Source organism: Indicator indicator, chromosome 6, assembly GCF_027791375.1.
Source record: "Indicator indicator isolate 239-I01 chromosome 6, UM_Iind_1.1, whole genome shotgun sequence".
Lineage (NCBI taxonomy): Eukaryota > Metazoa > Chordata > Aves > Piciformes > Indicatoridae > Indicator > Indicator indicator.
The window spans coordinates 7,639,532-7,661,527 of NC_072015.1; the positions used below are offsets into that span (position 1 = coordinate 7,639,532).

A 21,996-nucleotide genomic window follows, 5' to 3' on the forward strand; every position below is an offset into this window, starting at 1 on the left:
TGTGTGTTTCTGGTCTTTAATATGGCTACAATCTTACTGAAGTTTATGTAAGGGAAGGTGGTGATTCAGTCCAGTGAAGTTCATAGAATTTTTAAAGTATTATTTATTTCTTTTTGGTGTGGTGATTTTTTTTTTTTTTATTTTTAATATATTTTTAGAAAAAAAAGTCCTTTTTGTTTTGTTTTTTGTTTTGTTTTGTTTTCCTCCTTTTGTTTTATCTAAAAAAAGAAGTTCAGAAACTCAAGACAGAACTTTGTTTTCTCCTTTGCTGGCTCCGTCCGCCTGTTCTGTCCTTTTTAGGCTCCAAACTGGGGCAAAAACGGTGGTGGCAGCAGCAGGGAGAGGAGGAACGTTGTAGGGCAAGTTAAGAAGGAGCAAATGGAAATGTGGATGCTGGGATGGGGTGTGGGGAGAGGGCAGAGCAGTCCCGCAGAGTCAGTGAACACGATTGGCAGAAGGACGCTCATTCTGTTGCTGTAGCCTGGGGGTGCTGGGTGCAGGGGAGAGGGAGGAGGGAGATGAATGGATCGATGAGCTATGAGGGGGAAGGGAGAGGAGTAAGGGGGGAAAAATCCTCACTTTCGGTGCTTCTCCTCTTTGTCGCCGCTTTTGGTGCTGTTGTCTGTGTGGCTGTTGGGATTGTTGCTGAGGTACATTTTGTCCATTGCCTTGAGCGCCTCGGTGAGATAGTTCTGCAGGGCGGTGACGGCAGCGCACACTGCCGGGCTCCCGAAACCGTGCGAGATGAGGTTGAAGTGGGTCAGGCAGCTCTGGATGCCCGGCTCCAAAATGGGGTTGGGCCGTGAGTTACCCAGGGGAGATCGGTCCTGAGCCAGCAGGTCGGTGAACTCTTTACAGATCTGTCTGTGGCACAAATGGAGCAGAGAGACAGAGGCAGGGAGGCAGGAGAGAGAGGGAGAGAAACGGACTATCACTGGAGGCAGCAATGCCAGTGTGTGCTCTCTGTTAGATAACACAAGCCCTTGGATCAAGGGGGCTACTGGCCCCAAGTGCACACACACTGGCTCGCCTCTCCTCCCTACACATCCTTCCCCCAAATCCTCACACTTCCCTGGCACACACGAACCTCTTCCCCTTTGCCTTGCATGCAGACACACTACGCCCTGGCCAACACACAGAGATAAATAACAGGCGCAGAGATACACCTCCCGCAGCCCCCCCAAAAAAACATCCATGCCCAGCTGGGTTTTGGAGCAGACACAGTTTAAATCTCCTCAGCAGGACAGAAAGGAATAGATGGGGTGTGATATCCAAAGGGAGGGATTTATCCATGTCTTGGAACTGGAGAAAGGCATGTGCCTCTTCCTTTGCAAGGCTAAAACACGCCTGTGTGTGGGGAAGAGTGAGGGCCAAGAGGGGAATCGAGGCTTTAAATTAGGGTGTTCTGAAACATTTCTATGTGTACATCTATATCTCCAAATCCAAAGGGACCTTCCCACAGAGGGGAAGGCTGACGCTAACTGGGGTCTGGAAATTTCCTTCCAGGTAGGTGGGAAGAGAGGATACGAGGGCACAGTGCAGAAGTTAGGTTATATCATCCACTCGCTGCACGAATAGTTGGAGAAATCACACACCCTTATAGCAAGGGAGCTAAGAAGCGTGTTGAAACAGTTTTGTGTTCTAAACCCCCCCTCCCCGTTAATGTCTTCCAGCCATAACACAGCTCCCATCTTCTGCCTGCGCCCTCTGGCACTGTGCCCTTTAGTGACACCTCAGTTGGTAATTAAGGGCTACTAAACAACGCTTTTAATTTCCAGCAAACAGAGAAAAACAATCATTTTCTCCTCACACACCACCTGGAAGTCGAGGCAGCCCCACCAACGACAAACTCCGACAGCATTTTAACTGCCTACAGATTGTAATTTAAAATATATTTTTAATATCCATGGCTTCACTGAGTAAGAAGCAGGAAAAACCATTGACAACTTTAATGAACTGAAATCGATTTAATGTACCAGTTTTCTCTTATTGTCAATGGGGAGCCTTCTACCTAAACTGCTAGGTGAAGCAAAATGGCCCAGAAAATGCTTGTCTCTGAAGAATTACCCACCCACAATTTTCATGACTTGCTTTCAAGGTAATCTGCACCAACCAAATGATGGAAACCAAACTGGGCTGCAGAGTTCTTCTGTAGCAGGAGGGCAAATACACCCCCTCACAATTCACAAAATCATAGCTATGTGGCAAATGCTCCCAAATGAAATCCCTGAAACCAGGTTTGTCGCCCTCCCCTCACTTCTGAGCAACATGCCAGAAAGGTAAATGTCTTACTTTGTAGCTAGAAGCATGTTTTTTCTTGTGACTTGCTCGTTTGGATCGGAATGTTGTCGGTTGAGAAATTCAGCTACTGCTTTGGCAGGAAACTCTGTCTCACAAACGTACCCAAAATCTCTAGCGAGATGTACTGCTTCTCCTGCACGGGTGGGGATGGGAGGGAAACACACACAGCTCATCAGTACACAGGACACAGAGGCCAAAAGCCATCAGGACAAAAAAACCCCAAAACGCTCCATTCTACTTGGGCTTTTCTTCTCTGAGGCTGGGCCTTTCTTTTTTTTTTTTTTTTTTTTTTGTCCTTTGAGAAGGTAAGAAATGCTAATCACACCTTATCTTGCAGGAGTTCTCTTTGCTTCAGTGAGGGCAATGCAAATGTATATTTTCATGACAATAGTTACCAGTGAAACCTCGGGTAAGAATTTTTTGTCAAGTTTAGATTGACCAACAGACACTTTGAGACAGGCAGGCTCCATCCACCTGGAATGTGTGCTGAGATTTACATACCCATAGCTACATACAGCCATTTACCTACATTTCATTTCATTCACAGCTATTTTCTGAGTTCGTTTGCCTCAGTCTTGTCTCTATATTCTTTTGCACTGCATCAATGATTAATATTGCTCATAATTACTCCTAGAGCTCTCCTAAATAAAGCGCATTAAACAGCTAAGTGTTTAAAATTTAACTTGATCGTGTATAATTACACCTTCACCACCACCCCCCCCCAGACGATTAGCCATGAGAATTTTAGGGTCATTCCAGCAAGTCTGTCTGTTTTGTTGATTTTCAAATCTTTGGTTTTAATTTCCTGAACCAGTTGGTTTTTACTGCAGGGCTTCCTGCCATTAGCTCTAGCTCCGGAAGAACGCATGCGCCAATTAGAGCTTCAAAGCCTCAGTCCAGTGAGCTTGTTTCCATAAAATGGAGCGGATCATAAACAATAACAGTACTCTAGAAACTGCCTCATCGCTACAGGTCTAGGAGCACCAGCAATGTTTATACCATCATCTCCCCAAAAATCAGCCCCCATTATCAACTTATCTGGAGATAGGGCCTAAGGTTTTGTGCTTTTGTTACCAAAAAAAGAGATAAAATCATTCTGCATTCTTTTAAAGCCATCCTCCGTGAAAGCCAAACAGAAAAACAGATTACCATAAAACCTTCTCCATATTCATTCACATCACAAACAACGTTATGCATCTACCAAATCTAGACTTCCTACAAGTTTTTCCCTCGTGATTTGTTTCATCGTGGCACGTCAAGGCGATTGCAAAGCCCTTCCAAACTCAGAGACGTCAAGGCAATTGCAAAGCCCTTCCAAACTCAGAGACACCATCATTTTCACACAGTATAGATACAGTGCACCCATTAATCCTGATATTTAAAGACATGAAGACTGACACTGTGCAGCGTTTCCCTCCCCATCCCTTTGAACAGGAAACATTTCTTTCAAAATGAGAAGTGACAACAAAACAAACCAAAAAATTCCCTCCTACACAACCAAACTTAATTTAAACTGTGCTTACATGCACTTTGAGGACTGAACCCCTCTAAAATGCAGCCAAACCCCAAGTGAGGGGTTTACTTTGTGCCGGTCAGTGACACAACAACTGCTTCAAAACTAAACAAGACTCTTGAGCAAACTCTTGAGCTTCCCACCTCTTGCTTCTGACAGCACCCAAGGCGTTAAAAGTAAGTTGCACATTTTCTGGCCAAAGCAAAGTAGAGAACGATATAGCCAAGGAAACATGTGTTCTGAAAATGAGAACCAAAAGGGAGCAGGAGGTGGTGGTGCAACCTTGAGGCTTTCAGGACACCATTAATTCCTGGCTGAGGTCAAGGATTCCCAAATTAATTCAGGAAGTAATGGTCACGCATTTCTCAAATGCAGATGTCAGAAAACTTAAATGATTTACTGCTATGTGGCTGTGTCCTGGGAGGGAAAACAAACTTAAAGTAGCTGCAGTTTCTGACATTTAAAATTGCCTGGCTGTCCACCTGTGGCAGAAGGACAGCAGCCAAGCATTAGAGCCTCTTCTCCCTGTGCCTTCCAACTCAACAGTCAGGGCTCTCTCACAGAGCTAAGCCCACATCCTCCATTTGCAGGGATCCTTCCCATGCTGTTCCCAAAGAGATCCACCTACTCTTGGGAGGAATTACTCACTTGAATGAGGAAGTAAGATGGGGCCCTGAAAACGTCTAGCTTGGAGACTTAAAAACAAATAAATGGTAGAATGCAACGTTGAGTATGCAGGACTCACGCAAGCCCATGTCAGGTTAAAACAAGAAGCAAAGGCACACAATTAACCTTTTCTTTCTGAGGCATAGAAAACAACTTGCCCTTCCAATTTCCAACAAGCCGCATTTGATTTGAGGAAAAAAATCCCAACTCAACACCAAGTCATCTCCCATTAGGCAAAGGCAACAGGCACATTTTGCAACCAAGCCCTCACAACTCTTTCAGTCACTTACCCTCCACAAGCGACGTGAGCAAGGTAACGTTAGCAGCTTTACGCCTCCCAGCTGGCAGGTTTAATCCTATTTTGTCCAGTTTCTCCCTCAGCGATCTCCCTCCATTTTTAGACTTCGCCCTGCTCCACACAGAAAGGCATTGAGAAATGGGGCTGGCAGAGGGTCATCATTCCCACCCATGAATCACACCAACACATTGCTTTCCCATGGAGTGGAGTATAGGGATTTTTGGAGGAGTGAGGGTTTTACAGGGCTGAAGAATGAGTGTTTCTGAGAGCTGAGTCTCAGAGACAGGAAAAGGGCTTTGGACGGCTCCATGTCTAGGCAATGGAGGGCCAAATCAGCCCCCAAACTGGTGGGGAGCTCTGGGCACAAGGGCCCTCACTAAGGTCTGTCTCAGCCCCCAAGCTGGTGAGGAATTCTGGGCACATCATGGCCAGAGTCAGACTCCCGAGGCAGCCACCTGAGCTCCCACGGCACCATAACCATGGCAGGGAGAGGGGCTAGGGGGAGCTTCTCCCCACAGCCCAAGGGCAGCATGATGGGAGCGGGCCAATCTGTAAGGCCATCAGCTTCCCTTAGCACCCACCATGGAGCTTTGCTGCCCTCACACCTAGCCCTACACGGGTTTTCAGCAGAGCTGGACTAAGCCAGGCCATGGAGGTGGGAGCTGCCTTAATTAATCGTCGATGTTATTCCCTGCCTGGGGACTGCATAATTGCCTGGGTGAAGCTGCAGGCCCAGGGTGGTGGGGCAGCAGGGTGGATGCCCACAGTGGAGCATCCACTAGAATCCTCCCCACTCCTGGGGCTTGTATACACATTTGGATGACGATGGTGTCACAGCCATGATATGACAGCGAGGCCTGGGATGGAGATGACACATGGCCCAGGTCCGCCGAAACGGGGCTCGGGGACCGCCACACAAGTCCGCACGTTGCCGTGGTTACAGTCCCCCCCCGCCAGTTCCCGCCGCCTCACGGCGCTACCCCGCCCCCTAGCGGCGGGCACCGGGCGAACCCCCTCCCTTCTCCTTCCTTCCCCCCGCCCGCCCGGCCCGGCCCGGCCCGGCGTTAACGGGCGTTATTCGCTGCCACCCCGCCTCCTGCGTTCGTTGCTCCCCCCGCCTCCTCACCTCCGTAACACTCCGCCCAGCAGGGAGGCGTTGAGGCACTCGGGAGGCGAGAGGCGTCTCTGCACTTCCGCCACCGTGACCTTGTACTTGGAGGTGGAGCTGAGCAGCGAGAGGCGGCCCGGCACCGAGCAGAAGACCTCGTTGGGGTTCACTACCCCGCCGAAGAGCGTGTCCTTGTTGATGGGGATGGAGGAGACGGCGTTGTTGTTAGACTTGGAGAGGGACACGGGGCCTGCAGGGAGGGAGGAGCAGGGTGGTGAGGGTGAGGAACGGGCGGGAAACCGGGGGAGGAGAGGCCGCCGCCACCGAGTACCCGAACCGCTTCGTTGCGGCCGGCCCCACATCGCCTACGGGCCAGAGGAGAGAGTCGGGCAAGCCTAATCCCGCAACAAGGAGATTCAGACAAGAGCAAACCGGCATCCCCCAACCATGTCCCCAGGAGTGTGCCTCACTGGCTGGTCGCTGCCCAAAATACAGTCCTGTTCCACCCGGAAAGGGACCGTTTGCCATCCCCTTCTCCATTCTGCCGTTGGTCAAAGGGAGCAGGGGGCTCTCTCCCGTTTTGGATAGATCACTTGTGACATTAATAGCTCTGGGAAGGCTAATAGATACAACAGGAGTTAAACGAACTCTTGAGATTACTAATAAAAGAGCCAATTATCATGTCGGCTTGGAAAGAGCATCTCTTAAGATTTATCCCTTGCACATCTAATTTGACGTGACAAAGGCTTTACGGACGGGGTGAGGGGGGAGGAATGAAAGTTTGAGTTCACTGACTATACAGCGATTAAGGATGAGGGAGGAGACCAGCTCGGCTCAGCACCTTGCTCCAGGGTACCCAAATTCCAGGTGGCTGCAGAGCCGTGGCACCCCTCAGAGCAGGCAGGAGCGAGTGACAGTGTTCGGCCCTGCCACTTCTACTCCAACACAATCCAAATGTAAAAACTGAGCACATTCCACTGAGAACCTCCTTTGCAAACCACCTTCTACCACCTTTCCCAATCTTTCATTCATCCAAAGTAAGAAAACTGAGTGCAAGCATACCCAGAAATATTTTTGCACAGTTTGAGGACCAGCTTCCAAGCAATTCCAAGCCAGCGAAAACCAAACCACTCTGACCCATAGACACCAGTTTCCAGAATCTGGCCCCTTCTTCTCCAAGAACCCACCTCATCACCACTGAGATTTAAATCAGAAAACCCAAAGAATGAGGGAATGACATTTTCTCTTTCCATTTACAAACAATTAAACACCACCACTCAGCCACATGCATGGGGCAAACCCTGAAACTGAATCATTGGCTAAAACACTAAAATTCCACTAAAATTCCACCTTGGATTCTCTCCCTCATCTGCTCACATTTTTCTTCTCCTTAACAACAAGAATTAAAACAGCAAAACGTGGCCAGTTCCGAGGGCTGATTTCAACCCACAGAGCCCTGGTTTCTTTCTCTGCCCCCAAACGTTTTGGCCAGCAATACGTGCCAGAGGAAGGAGCCTGGGGCTGGGGGTGGAGGGGGAGGTTGGGGAGGTGGGGGGAGGCTTGGTAAGTCCCCCCTGCGAGCAGTCCCCAGCCTGTGACGACATGTTTGGTATGCGCAAGGAAAGGGCTTACCTTTCTTAATTACAGTTTGATCTGGGATGTTAATACCGGGGTCTTCTACGTGCTGCAACAAAAGGAACAGGCAGGGATGTAAACATACGACCACAACAAAAGGCAGGGAGGGATGGGGTGTGGGAGAAGTTGTGTGTGTGTTCCCTACTCCCCAGCAGCACTGCAGGGAGGGAAACGACTGATCCTGTGGTGGATGTGGAGGTTAGATGGGATTTGGTTGGATTTAGTTCATCAGGAGAAATGCCCTCCTTGTTCTTCCCCTGTTCCCCAAGAAATCGGAAAAAAAAAAAAGTATCGAAAAAATAACAAATTACCCCCCACACCCCCGAGGCTTTCTCCCTCCTCCCTTCCCGGAAAGCAGCCCTGGCCCTGCCGTTCCCCTGCCTGCGGGAGGACCATCACAAAAGGGCTGGGACCAGTGTGATGCCGAGGAGGAGGTGGGGGTATGATGGCCCAACGTACCCCCGGGCTTCCCCACTATTGTCCCCTCGCAGGTTCCACGGCCGCAGCTACAGCTGGGGTTGGCGCGGCAGAAGCCCGACGTGATTAGAAAGTCAAATGAAAATTTGGTTTTCTAACACACACACAACCCCCCCCGCCGCCTCTCTTACCCCCCCCCCCCCCCCCAAAAAAAAAAAGGAGGTGGGGTGGGGGCAAAAACCAAAACAACTGACAGGCAGTATAATATCTAGCTGTGTTTACAAATTAACACCAGCACTGTTGAGATAGAAGATTTCACAATGGTTCCCAAACCCAGGCATTACCAGTTAAAAAACTATTACTTCCTCCTCTAGTCTTTGTCCAACAATAATACCGATTCCTAACATTTTCCATTCTGTCTTGGATTTATGCTCCTGTTAATTGTGCCTGATCTCAATGATTCCGGGTGGATGGTACTAAGTTGCTTTATTACAGGTTTTATTATACTCCACGCTCTCATTTGTAACTTGCCTAAAGTGCTTCTGGATTTAAGTATAATTAAATTGAGAAATGTTCAGAAATGACTACTGCTGCAGTTCTTGTGTTTTAACTATATGGGGAAATATGATCCCTTTATGCATGCACCCTAAACCCATAAAGTAAATGTAGTGTGGCGTAATACTTTTATTTGTGTTATTTCTACACATATTCCATACAGAGAGGACTGTTACGTTTAAAAATCCCACAGAGATATTTATGATTAAATAATTTTCACCATCTACTTGATTTTCTTAAATATTTAGCCGTCAGTTGTATTAAAGGTTAAGTGCTGCAGCAACAGGAAAATTACAAAACTGGCCTTTCTTGACCTAAATTCTTGTAAATAACTTTTTGGAGGGGCATAACTAGATAAAATACTCCTAAAATGATACATCCTCTTATTTCTATGCTTTTTCCTTCTCACAGACTGCTGATTCAGTTTTACAGAGGGAAAACAAATCGGGCTGGTTTAAGGATTTAAACCAGATGGCATTTGGTTTTCACCAAGTGTAGCAACGCTTTTAATTCATAGATCTGCAGAGGATCAGCAGATCTCCCACCCGAATCACCCCACGGCCACGGAGCACGAACCTTTTAGAGTCCTGTTCCTCCCGCAGCAATTAGGGGCTTGCGGTCAACAAATTAGTTTATTCCCACTGTCGCCTCCATGTTCTTTTAGATCAAGTTTAAAAGGATCAACCTGCATTTTAATGGATCCCAATTGCTTAGCTAAACCCTCCACTTTGGGAAGTGTGCGCACTCACTGTAAAACTGCTAATCATAACCCCCAATTTTCTGCTGGAAATTTAGCCAGATGAGGGCTGCAATAAATTCACCATTCTCCCTGAGTGTAATTTACAAAAGATTGCAAAACGACCCCCAAAAAATAGGTACTTTAACCCAAGCATTCTCCTCTGCAACACGAAACTGTACTCATTAAACTGTCAGCAAATATATTGTTGTAATATTTGATCCTGTAATTTGGGATGGCATTTCAGACAAAATCACATCCAGATACCACAGCTCCCTTCTCCTCTCCTGCAAGTCGAATGGCTTCACTCCCTCCACCAGAGCTCTTGGGTGGCAGGGGGGGAGAGGGGGTGCGGAGGGAGAGGGGAGCTTTAATGAATTTATCGTTATGTTCTAATTCCATTTTTGGGGGAGAAACACAGAAAGATGAACTTTCTTTGTGACCCATCACGCTGCATAAAGCCACTTTTCTAACTGAACAATAGCCCCAGCTTGCTTTGTAACTAGCCCCTGCGCTCATGTCATGCTTAATTAGAAATCGTTTCTTTAAGCTGTATTTATCGATAACAGAATTAGGTCCCGTCCCCCCCCAAATAACGCATCCTCCAATTGGCTCCCAACCTTTAATTTAATCTAGGGTGTAGCAGCCCTGGCTGGAATTTGATAACCTATAGCTAATGATTTATGAGGTCATCCCTTTGCACCACCGCTAAAAGGAGGCAGCAGTCTTTTAGATGCCTCATCCCTGATTTGTCCATTAATTCCTTTAGAGAAGAGGATATGCCCGAACCCTCCTGCAACTTCAGATGTCGTTATCCCAATTCTGTTATCACAGGAAACCGATTTTTTTTCCCCCTTCTCAGGCCACTTTCACCCACTTTTCTTGCCCTCCCCCCCTTCCCCCCCCCCCCCTTCCTTCCCCCGTTTTACGTTTGCCTGGGAGGACATTTAATGAGATCTCGCATTTCAGACTCGTGTTTTTCCCAAGGCAGCCAGAAACCCCCAAAAGCACGGCCCTGTGGTGATATTATACATTCTTCCAATCGTAACAGCTTATTGTCATTGAGAAGGAAAGATATTGTTAAACGATGACAGTAATTTGATTTATTTAGATTTTAGCGGGCATGTTATCAGGGAGGCATCGCGCAGGGCCAAGCTGCGAGAACCTATTGTTCTAGGTGGGGGATTCATCTTTCCCTTGAGGGGGGGTGTTGCTCTTCCCTCCTCTTTTTTTTTTCTTTCTTTTGGGGGGTGGGGGGAAGGGGTAGAGGGGGGAAGTGGGTCCTCCTCCTTTCCCGCGGGAAGGAGGATGGGGGAAGAGGGACTGACGTGCCCCGGGGTACCCCGTTGGCTTACCGGCACATCCTCGATGGCGTGGGGGATGGAGTGAAGGGGTAGATCGGCCAGCCCGGAGCCCAGCCCGTGCGGGGCATGCAGTAGGTCGTCGTGTCGCCGGTAGTCCCTCCGTGGATCGAGCCCCGAAAGTTGATGGGGCAACCCCCGGTGCGTGTGGAGTAGCCCAGTCTCCTGGCTTTGCCTCTGTCCTGGCCATCCTGGATGCTGGGGTTGTGGCTGGGCATGAAGGGGGTTGAGGCTGTACGGGTCGTTGACGTGGGAGTAGGGGTCCTGAGACTGAGGGTAGATGGGCTGGTAAGGAGGGGGGAAGTAGGGGGGCTGGAAGTCGGCGTTGGGGGTGTGCGAGAGCGGCGGGGCGCTGGTGTAGGGAGACTGACCCACGGTCCCCAGCTGGGGTAGCCGGGCTGTCCCGTTGCTGGTACTGTCGTGGCGCTCCTGAGGTGTGTGTGTGGTGGGTGGGGGGATTGAGGGGGGAGGGAGAAAGGGAGGGGGGAGAAAAGAAAAACAAAGATAAAAATCAAACTGTTTGTCCTCAAAATCGGCTGGAGAATTTCAGCTATCGGGCAATTCTTCCGCTTCGAGGCGGAGAAGAGTGGATCTGAGGTTTTCTCTTCCTCTGCTTTCCCTTCACACACTATTAAGAAGCACTCTTTCTTTTTTAAATTAATAATAATAATAGCGATAATGGTAACAGCGATAATAGCAATAATTGTAACAGGACTGCTTATAATAACTAAGAAAACATTGCGGCGATGCAGCGTGGATTCCCCACCGATCGCGCCTCGGTATTTCCGAGCAACCTATTTCCCGCAAATAAAAGAATAATCAGTAAACGGGCATCATTAAAATAATAATTCTACCGAGACCCAAAATAACCCTTCACTAGCTGTAGACAGAACCGAGACGAATACCAGCGCTGGGATTATGGATAACGCATCCAAAGAAAATCCTGGAAAACCCAAGCCCACTGCCATTTTGTTACCAGAAAATGCCGAAAGAGGTTCTACACAAACAGCTTGTTCCCCCCGCGAGTTTTACGAATATTTCGGTGTAAAGGCACGACCACGGTCCCCATCCTAAGGGAAAGCAGCCCCGTAGCTCCCCATTCGCCACAACGGCCGATTTCGGAGATGGAGGTGGGGAGAGGTGGGATGGGGGGTGGCGAGGGCCAAGGCGCCGGGGAAGCGGAGGAATGCGCCGGAGTGCCAGGGAGAGCCGCGCCGCACCGACGGGCTTTTCGGTACGGCTCTGCCTGTTCCCGCAATCCGGCAAAATAACCCACAGGTATGTCCGGGGAAAAAGACATGGCCTCCACGGAGGAGGATTTAAGGGAAAGAGCCACAATCCGAAAAAAAAAAAGAGAAAGAAGAAAGCTGAAAAATATCCCGTTTGCAGGTGGTAGAAATGGAAGTTGTGGGGACCAAGCAAAGCCTTTTGCCGTTCACTCGAAGCAGACCAACGACAAAAAGATAAAACAAAAGAAGGGGGGGGAAAAAGGAAGGGGGGTGGGGGAGCGAGAAAATAGAAGGAGAGAACAGTGGGGGAAAAAAAAAAAAAAATAAGCTAAACCGCTGAATTTATAGAAATGAAGGGAAAATAAAGCCCTCTCCGGAAAGCTGGGTGCGAAATCCAGACCGCCACCGCCGACAACAATAGCAACGCCCAGCGCACAACAGACCCCTCCGAGAGAAACGGGAAGCAACTCACCATAGCCGAAAAACTGTGTACTAACATCTGCGAAGAGTCGGGGGTTACAAGTCAAGGCAGGAAAAAATGGAAGAAAAATAATAAAAAAGGAAAAAAAAAAAACACCAAAAAAAGGCAGAGGAAAGGGGACCGGCGGAGAGCTCAGCCCCCGGCGGAGCCCCGCGGGTGCGGAGGGGAGCGCCGAGGGAGCGCGGCCGGAGCCCGGCGCTAGGAGCGGGCGGAGGGACCGGGGTGCCGGGGCTGCTTCTGCACCGCGGGCGAGCCACGATAATCCATCAGAACTTGCACCGGTCTCTGCTGCCCTTCATCGGGTGTTGCCAAGGCGAGCTCTCTATCCTGGCGTGGTGTGAGGAGGAGGCAAACTTCGTTGCTTTTTGTTTTGGGTATTTTTTGTTGTTGTTGTTGTTGTTGCCTTTTTTTGTTTGGTTGGTTGGTTTTGCGCTTTTTTTGGTTGTTGTTTTTCGCCTTTTTTTTGGGGGGGGGTGTTTGATTTTTAGCGTGTGTGTGTTTGTTTCTTAATCCTTTTTTTTTCCTCTGTCTCTTTTTTTTTTTTCTCCTTTGACTTAGCTGCTGCTTCACTTGAGCTCCTAATAACAGATCTGCTGCCTTCCTGGAGACTCCTAATAGCAGATATTCATGACTATTAATATTACACGAACACTTAATAAGGGAAGAATGGCTGGAAATCGAGCGTGAAGCGAGAAGGCAACTCAAGGCAGAGCCTGTTCTAAATGACGTCCATTGAATGAAGAATCAGTGTATCTAATCAGAGATGGGGGAGAGGGAGAAGGAGACAAAAAGGGAGAGAGAGGGAGCGGGAGAGAGAGAGGGGGGGGACACATGCTGCTGCGTCTGACGAATCACAGGAAAGGGGCAACATTTTAAAAGGTTGCAGGGCATGCAAAAGTGAAAGAGAAAGAGATCCGGAGAGAAGGAGAGGGTGGGAGCCAGGAGGATTGGGGGTGGGGGGGCGGTGGTGATGGTGTTGGGGGTGGGAGAGACAAGCATGAAAGAGAGAAGGGAGGGGGGCGCGGGATCCCTCCCCTCCCCCCCCCCACCCCGCAGCCCCCCGCCCTCCCTTTCTCCCCTTCACTTCCCTTCCCCTCCCTTTGCCTCTCCCCCCTGGCCCCCAGCCCCGCGGTCCTTCTCGGGCGCACCTCGGGCTGCGGCTGCTGCTCGTAGCCGGCCTCAAAGCCCAGGGTGAAGAGCGGCTGCTGGCTTCCCGCTTGGCTCTTGCCGCCCTCGGCCCCGCTGCCGCCTTTCCGCGGGGTGGGCTCCGCGGGGCCGCCCGCCGCCGCTCCGTCCATGCCTCGACGGCGCCCCGCCGAGGGGCTCCCCGCGCCGCCGAGCCGGCTCGCCTCCGTACCCCGCGTCCCGGAAATCGTCTGGGAAAGTTGGGTGGCTTTTTTTTTTTTTTTTTTGGGTGTCTCCCCTTCTGGGTGTCAGCCCTCCTTCTCTTCTTCCTCCTCCTCCGGTTCCAGCACCAAGGAGCCCGGGTTGTAGAGGGGTGTAGGGGGGAGGGGTGGCTGGAGAACCCAAGGAACATCCACTGGGCTCCCCGTGGCCCCCCTCTTAGAGGATGCGGGGTGAAAAATCAAAACGAGGGGAAAAGGCAGCGAGGCGGGGAGAGAAAGAGGGCGGGAGGGACGCGGAGGAGGTGGGGGGGAAGAGGGAGCCGGGAAAAGAGGCTTCTCCCGGCCCAGACAAGCCGGGGCTCCGGCGTAACCCGTCGGACTGGCTGTGCAAGTCCCAAACAACTCTCTCAAGCAGGCATCGCTCCGTTTCTCCTCCGCCGCTGCCCCGCCGCAGCCTCCGCCCGCCTCCGGCCCTCTGGCCACCGAGAGCGGCTTCCCGGGCTTCTATTCCCAGGATCGTATTCCGCTTGCCTTTTCCTTTTTTCCTATCTTTTTCCTTAAAAGGCAGATCCTATCCCCCGCAGGGCACAGCCACCCTCTTTTCCATCCTTTCTACAAGTCACCCCCGAGGAAAAAAAAACAACCCGCCAAGCCAACCGCACAAGAACGCCCAACAGTAGCCGGTGTGCTCCGGTGGAGCGGCCGCGGCTCCCTCCGTGTTTGGGAGGCCCTCCGGTACAAAGTCCCATCAGAGCCGGGCAACAAAAGCCATTTGCGGCGAAATCTGCACGCTCGCACATGTGCGCACTTGAATATGGATCCTGGAAGGGGATGGGGGGGGGGGAAGAGACACACTTTCCTCCCGAAATCCAGCTGTGGAATTATATATATTATTTTTTCCGAATTAGAAAATAAATAAAATAAAATAAACAAACCAACCCTGACACCTCTTTCCTAGAAATCAAGCATCCAGCCGCAATAGGATCCAAGAACTCCGCTCCCTCACCCGGAGCCAGCTTTATCACAAATTCCTCATTTCGGGAAACCACCAAATTACTTAGTCGGCGGCGAGTCTGGCGAGTCTTCGGTCCCTTTCCTAAGACACAGCATCGCCCAAAAGTAGCGGCAAGGTCGGGTGGGAGCGTGCCCCTCCACCCCCCCACCCCCCTTCGCCCCAGACATGCAGGTCGGCAAAGCTCCAGCGAGGCTAGCGGGGACATTCCTGCGTGGGTCGCGACCAAATCACTGCTTTCATTTGCGAATTAGAGTCCTTTATTCGCGCGAGTGGAACGCATTTGGCACGGGCAACTTGTGCAAAACGGGGGACAATAGTATTCGTTGCTCTGAAACTAGGCACCCAATCCTGGGCATTGCTCTTCTTTTTCCGTGATTTTTTTTTTGGGGGGGGGAGTCAGATTAAAAGACACTCTAAAACCACGGATGCACACACAGCTCCACAGATGGGCGCATACAATCTCTGCTTGAACGGCTCCAAGACCAATTAGGTGGATTTTCATTATTTTTTTCCTCCAACCTGTTAAAATACTATGGCTCAAAGCCGTGGGAGCATGCCCCCCAAAATTAGGAGGGAATACACTGCTCCCAACCCCTGAGATTTCAGCTCAGCAGCTGACCCCCAACAAATTTGGGCAGCTCGATGTTGATCAACCCGCAGGATACATCAGAAAGACTGAAATTAAGCGTCCATCCTGAGCCAATTTATTGGGATGTCTCGGGTACCTGGTGTGTAAAGAAAATTCTCTTCCCTTTGTCTCTTTGCCCTTTCATTCATTCATTCATTCGTCCATCCATCTATCCATATGGATGAGTGTAGCATCCTACAGAGCCTTATCTACGGAGGATCTACCTATAGACCAGTCTGCTGCTGGATCCTCTTTGCCTTTCCTCATGCACTTCCGACCAAGCCGGCTTTCCACAAGCCCCGAAGTTCCTGGGGAAAAGACCCCAGACCCTCTCCAGCTGCAGGACCACAAGGAAGCCTGGCGAAGGAGCAGAAGTTTTGTTTGGATTTTTTTTTCTTTCCTAAACGAAATTGAGAGACGGAGGGATGCTGCAAGCTCCTGCTCGCAGCTTGCGGGGCCGAGATTTTACCCCGGTTGTGGGGGGAAGCGCTTACCTCACATTCCTCATATTTGATATTATCCGTCAGTTTCCAAAGCATTTTCATGGATTGGCGAGAGGAGAGAGGGTTTGGTTCTCCCTGCCTTTCCCTACGGTGGCGTTGCCGGGGCTGGCGGAGGCTCTGGAGCGCTCCCGTCCGCGCTCGGAGATCTCCCTCTAATGGTGGAAACTTTTCCCTTTTCCAGCTCTTTACCGACAGCCTAATCGCCTCATTAGCATATCAACAACAACCCAATTGCTCGCCAGCACAACAACCTGCAGCGATGGACACAGGTAGAAAAGGACCTACGAGCAAAGAAAAACCCAACCAACAAACCAAACCAAACCAAACAAAAAACACACAAATTTTCTCCCACGCATTGAAGCCCTAGCTTGGGGAGGGGGAGAGCTGAGAGCTGGGGGTTCCGGGCCCTGCCTGCTGGTGTGGGGGGAAAATGGCCAGAGAAGTCACTGTCCCTTCAGCTGGGGCTACCCAAGAAACCACCCCCTGATTTGGGATTTCTTTCTCCTCTTTTTTTTTCCTCTCTTCCTTTTTTTTTCCTCTCTCTTCCCCGTAGTTTTTAAGGAAACCAAAGTGAGGAGACACAAAATCAGGTTTTGCTCTCTGAGGCTGTTGTCTGTGGAGACTTCTATTGCCTGCCCTCTGAATTGGATTTGATTTTTTTTCCTTTTTTTTTTTTTTTTTTTTTTGAGTGGAGATTCGAAAAGCTTTCTTTTGCAAACTATTTCGTTCCTCTCTGCTCTGCTGACTACTGGTCTTCCAAAATAATAAAACCTAAACATAATCTCCTATATAAAGTGGGTGAGCGGTAATGGGAATGCAGCAGGAGGGGAGGGAAAGGGGGGAAAAAAAGTGTCTTTTGGAAGCACTTGAACAAAGGGACAAAAAACAATGACCGTAGTAAAACTTGGGTACTTTCTTAGGTGGAGCACATCGTTTTCTTAACAACGTGCCGCTAAGCGAGGAATCAGCCCGCCCTTCTGGGGAGGGTTAATTTTCCACCCTTCTCTTTTATTTCCCCGGGCGTCCAGCCTTAATCAATCCACCGAAAAGATTCATTTCTCCCCTCACACGGATGCCACGCCGCTCCTAACGCCGAGGCATCGTCTTCTCCGTAGGCCGGGTGTCCCGGCCATCCCCCGGGGCTGGGCATCCCCGAGTTAGGGATGAATGAAGGGGGCGGGGAGGCAGCACCTGGACGCCCTGCCTCTCCCTGAAACTTCCCTATGCCAACCTCAAAACCTGCCGTGTCAGCCTAAGAGACCCTTCCGGGGTCACCCCCAGATGCTGGAAGGAAATTTACTGCTTCCAGGAGCAAACAGCCCCTTCACCCCACGGTGGGCCCTTGGGGTGGGGAAGACCTGCAACACACATGCCCAGGCCTGGAAAGATGGCAAAGTTTCCAGGCTCCTGGGCCTGCTCCTTCACATACACGTTTACAGACCCAAAAAGTATTGTTATTAATTATTTATTGTCTTTCCCTTTTCCACCTCCGTCCGACGCTCTTTTCCACCATCTCTTTTGTCTGCAAGTGGCAGGAGAGTAAATTGTTGGTTTTACTCCCATTGAGGTTCAAATGGAGCTGGCAGACTAAGCCGAGTTAATGCCCTAGCGGGGGACGAGGGGGAAGGATGAGAAAAACAGGAGGGGAGGAGGGTTAACGAAGGGGCCCACGGCCCCTTAGCAGCGGGCCATTTAGGAGAGCTTCCCCTTCGGGACAGTCTCCCAACCACGGCCACTCGGGACTGCCTTGTGGCAAAGGCCCGGCTATTGTTCCTCCTCTCCCTTAGCCCCGGGCTGGATAGGGTGCTGCGGGGAGGAGGGTACTGTTTTCCCCAAGAGACCCGCAGAGAGTAGAGGGAAGCGGCTCCTTAGAGCCCCGCGGCGAGTACTCCTGGTGCAGCCCCTCTAGCCAGTCACGACGGGGCTGGCACGGGGGGAGCCCACAGCACCGGGAAGACGGAGCGACGAGGATCGGGGTGTAGGGAAAAATCGGGAAGAGATTTCAAGACAGATAGTCTGTAAGGGCAATAACATCAGAGTTGAGTTCAGTGCGGAAAAAAAAAAAAAAATAATTTAAATCCTCTTTTGATCGCTTCTCCGAAGCGAGCTGATAAAAGCTTCTCTACTTGTAACTGTAAAAAATTATTAAGATATTTTTGTTAAATTAATTTCTTGCATTTTTTCCCCCACAACTCACTGCTACCTTAAAAAAATAATTAAACAGGACAGTGTAGAAAAAAGACCAGGTCAAGAGATTTAAAAAGTTGCGAGTAAAAGAAAAAAAAAAAAAAAGAAAGCAGCCAAGCTCCCGTCTTGAACCGGACTGTCCTGGGAAAAACACCTCCTCGTTTTCGGTAATAAAACCCCCAGTGTTCCAACGGGACGGTCCTTCCTTTTTTATTCACCGGTGAATGGCAGCGATCCCGATGGAGCGGACGGACATCAGGATGCTGCAGGGATTTCCCAGTGTTCTTCCCGTTTTGGGAACCGCCGTAGCTCCTCCGCACGTGTCGGCTCCTCCGTGGTGCGGGTGGAGGCCCCCCCACCTAGGTCCATGGAGTTGAGCGAAGCCCCGGCCGTCCGCGTTTATCCCCCCGCCAGGTGGATTTTACTTTTTCTTTCGGCTGATCATCCCCCGCGGAAGCGATTTTCACAGACGCTCCCGGTGTATCTACTACCGACCGGAATCCGGCAGCATTATTTCTCCATGGGATGGGATCGGATAGGAACTGGCAGCAACGTTCCATCCCTCCGAAGCTCGTCCACGGCGCTTAACTCTGGGCCTTGCCCCGCACTGGGCCCCACCGAGCTCCGGGTGCAGCCTCGAGGCTCCGCGGCGGGCCAGCAGCTACCAGACCCGGGCAGAGGGACGACGGGCGAGCACACATCGCCCTTCGTGGGCTCACGCTGCCGGGCACCACAGCCCCAGACCGGGGCATTCCCACTGTCGACGGAACAGCTCTCGCCGTTCTCCCGGCCCCGACCCGCCGCTCTCTACCTGTTGCAGCTGGGCCCCACCAGTAACCGGCGACACCTCCTAGCACCAGTAGCCACAAAAATCACCGCGGTTTGCCCGGCTCGCTCCCGGCCCGTCACCGTTCCCTTGCTCCAGCCCTGCCTCCCGTCCCAAAATAACAATAAACACCCTCCCCTCCCACCCACCCCCAAGGCAAGAGGGTCGCCTTACCTGCCAGTCCCCCATTTTGGCAAGGATAGACATCCTGGCTGCGGGCTCTGTGTCCCCAGATCCCTGCTGGTCATGGACTGCGAGAGCAAACCACCCTCCCGGGACGCCTCTGGGTAAATCCTCCCCTTACCTGCGCCGGGACTCTCTCACCTGGCCATAAAGAGCTGGGTGCTCCCTGCCTGCGCCTGCGCGCTGCTTCTGCGCTGCCCCCGCGCTACCTCCCCATGGCCCTGGCGACCCCTGGTGCTGCGCCACTATCAGACCCCCTTCGCCCTCCGTGTATGCCTCCCGGGTATGCCCCGGGCCATCTGTAGCCGCGGAGCTGCTGCCCGCTTTACTGACCCTCCCTATCCCCAAACCCCAAGCGGTGGGCAGCTCTGCCCGGCCCGATGTCCATGTCTGGGTTGGGGACGCTCCCCTGCCCCATCCTCAACGACCACATGAGGGGGCTGGCAGATTCACTTAGGGGCGAGTTGCCAGAGAGTTCGTGCTCGTTGTTGTCGTACTAGATGATGATGATGATGATGATGATGATGATGATGATAATAATAATAATAATACAATTGCTGAACTAGCCCAAATGGGTAACATGGCTGCAAGTGGCCAAGAGAGTCCAGGGGGAAACAGAGTTCCCCTCCACCGAATACAGACAGCTCTTCCCAGGCTGTGGCACCCAGAGGGATGTGGCACTGTCCCGTTGGGCTGTGCGAGGTGAGGGATGCTGCTGTCCCCCGGGGGAAGCCGTCGTGTGACAATCCGTGGCCCTTGGACCTCTTGGTGTCCGCACTTCTTGTCTCCGCCCATGCTTGGGGGTTTTGCCCTCAGGGACTGAAGTGCCCAAGTGCCCTGGAAAGTTGCCATGGTGTAGCGCAGCTCCAGTTTCACACCCCGAAAAAGAGGAAGCACGACCCCTGCCTCATCTTCAAGGGCTGGGCATAGAGAGAGCGGAGGAGGGGAGCAACCCTCCAGCAACAGCATCTGGGGGAGGGGTGCTCCCCAAAATTAATTTCCACTTTGCAGTTGCATAGCAAACCCTTAGCATTTCGGAGGTAGGCGAGCGTGGCATCGTGCGCCAGATGCGGTTTATTTTAAGGCTTCCTAAAAGTCAGGGGCACATTATATCCCCCGCTTATGAGGCCATGCTGGGTCGCTAGGTGTCCTGGTGTGCTAGGCTGATCTCAGCCTCCAGTAAGGGGAACGTCCCACTCAGAGAGCTTGCGGGGAAGGAACTTGCAAAAGGGAGGTCGGCGGCGGGCGGATCAAGAGGCGAGAGCCGGTACCCGCAGGCAGTCGAAACCTCGGTTCGTGCGGGGCTCCGCTTCTCAGCCTCTCACCTCAGTGAGACGAGGTCGCTGGGGACCGATCCCTTTCCGCGGGGACCGGCAGTTCCCGAGGGGCAGCAGCGGGGTCAATGGGCCATGCGAGCCACGCTTCGCCCCGCCGCTCCCAGCGCCTGCCCGTGGTGTACAGTTAGCGTCAAATTACAGCAATTAGCTGGGCACCGGAATTTAATTATCCAGCCCTGCCCCTTCCCTACACATCCCCTACCCGGGTCCCGGGGCGGCTTCTGCTCGGGGAAGAATCGGAGCAAAGGCAGCCCTGCGCAAAATGGGAGAGGAACGGGGAAGATACACAAAGATTTCGTGGCTCTGGGACTCTATCCCTTCTTTTCCCGCTTCGCTCCGCTCTGCCCTCTCCAGGAGGCGGCAATTTTAGTCCCCTAACGACTTTTACAAATATTTCTTTATCCGTTTATTTATTTATTATTCGGCGAATTGATACGATTCTAAGTCGGCCTTCGGTGAATCGCTCCCGGTAAATTTGAGTGCCACGTTTCTGTTCTCCTCCCGATGGGATCCTCTGCTTTGTCTCTGCTTCTATCGCTCTCCACGCAGGGTTAAATCTCCCCCTTCAAGACCGGGCTTTACTCCGCGGAACTTGGCAGAGAGGCGGTCCCAGCACCTCGCCTGCGGACCGGGAGCCGTGCGTTTGGGGCTACAGGCCAGCCTTGGGCTCGCACCGGGCTCAACCCTGCGCTTTTTTTTTTTAGCCCGGGGAAGGAGGGCATGGGCTGGGCGTGCTGCAGAGCTCCCGGGGTTGTGAGGTTCTCTTTTTCTCCTCCCTAGGGCGTTTGGTGATCGCACTTCGGGGGCTAATTCGGCTTCCCTGGCCCGGCTGTTTAAAGGACTGGTTCCTTGAACAGCCTTCCGGGCAAATCTGGCACTTAAAGGTGGCTAAAGCCACCACACGTTAGGCTACTGTCATCCCTGAGGTGCCAGCTCTGGGCGTCTTCCTCGTCCTGCCTGCCCTGCCGCCTGTCTCCTCCCCGTGAGAAGGGAAGATGAGGCTGAGGAAAGTTGTCTCCCCAGCCCAGTCTCCTTTAAAGCAGAGACACACATAGCCTTTTTTTTTTTTTTTTTTTTTTTTAAGTTTCCTCCTCCCTCTTTGTCACACCGTATGGTTGACAGCTGGGCAGTGATTTTGGCAGGTGGATCGGAAAGAATCACCGCGCAGCTCCATTCCCTCTGATTTATTTGTAATGGACCCGCCGGGTTCCTCCCCATGTGTTACAGCGCGGGAAGCAGATGGGACAAAGCCCTTGCTTGCTCCCCTTCCCCTCCACAGAAGCATCCCTTTGGCTAAATCCCTTCACGCATTTTTTTCTCAGCTAGGGTAAGAGGTGATCTTGGGGGACCTTCCCCTGCCCGGCGTCCGCTTTCCCCAGCCAGCCCGAGTTACTGCCAGGTCCCTGTATCCCGTGAGCCGGGAATATCCGCACCTGCCCGGCCCTCAGCTGCCATCCAGACTCTTCCCTCTTCTTCCTGCTCAAGAGCGGCGGGATAAACCCGGCTCCCAGTGAGTTTAGGGTTGGTTATTCCTCCGCTGTTGCTTTTCCCTCTTCCTTCCCCACTGTTGCCTGGCTGGGGACATGCTCAGCGCGGGACTAGTTTCCACCGGCTCGCTGCCACATAAACGGCTTTAATTTTATTCTGAGATAAATTTCTGGCAGTGCCATG

At 51.6% G+C, this 21,996-nt stretch overlaps 1 protein-coding gene across 3 annotated transcripts; it reads right to left on the bottom strand.

The window, feature by feature from the left end:
- Positions 1 to 575: 575 nt before the first annotated feature.
- TFAP2A (transcription factor AP-2 alpha) lies at positions 576 to 19,012 on the bottom strand. 3 transcript variants are annotated; one of them, XM_054381546.1, is made up of 8 exons: positions 15,784 to 15,828; positions 12,292 to 12,318; positions 10,585 to 11,019; positions 7,519 to 7,570; positions 5,905 to 6,136; positions 4,771 to 4,889; positions 2,293 to 2,434; positions 576 to 864 (listed from the first exon to the last, which is right to left on the bottom strand). In XM_054381546.1, the coding sequence occupies exons 1-8, from the start codon at positions 15,826 to 15,828 to the stop codon at positions 576 to 578; spliced, it is 1,341 nt and encodes a 446-aa protein (XP_054237521.1). The 3 variants fall into 3 exon arrangements, with proteins under 3 accessions (XP_054237521.1, XP_054237523.1, XP_054237522.1); XM_054381548.1 differs by lacking the exons at positions 12,292 to 12,318; positions 15,784 to 15,828 and adding an exon at positions 18,980 to 19,012; XM_054381547.1 differs by lacking the exon at positions 12,292 to 12,318 and having other exon boundaries at positions 15,784 to 15,834.
- Positions 19,013 to 21,996: the final 2,984 nt, after the last annotated feature.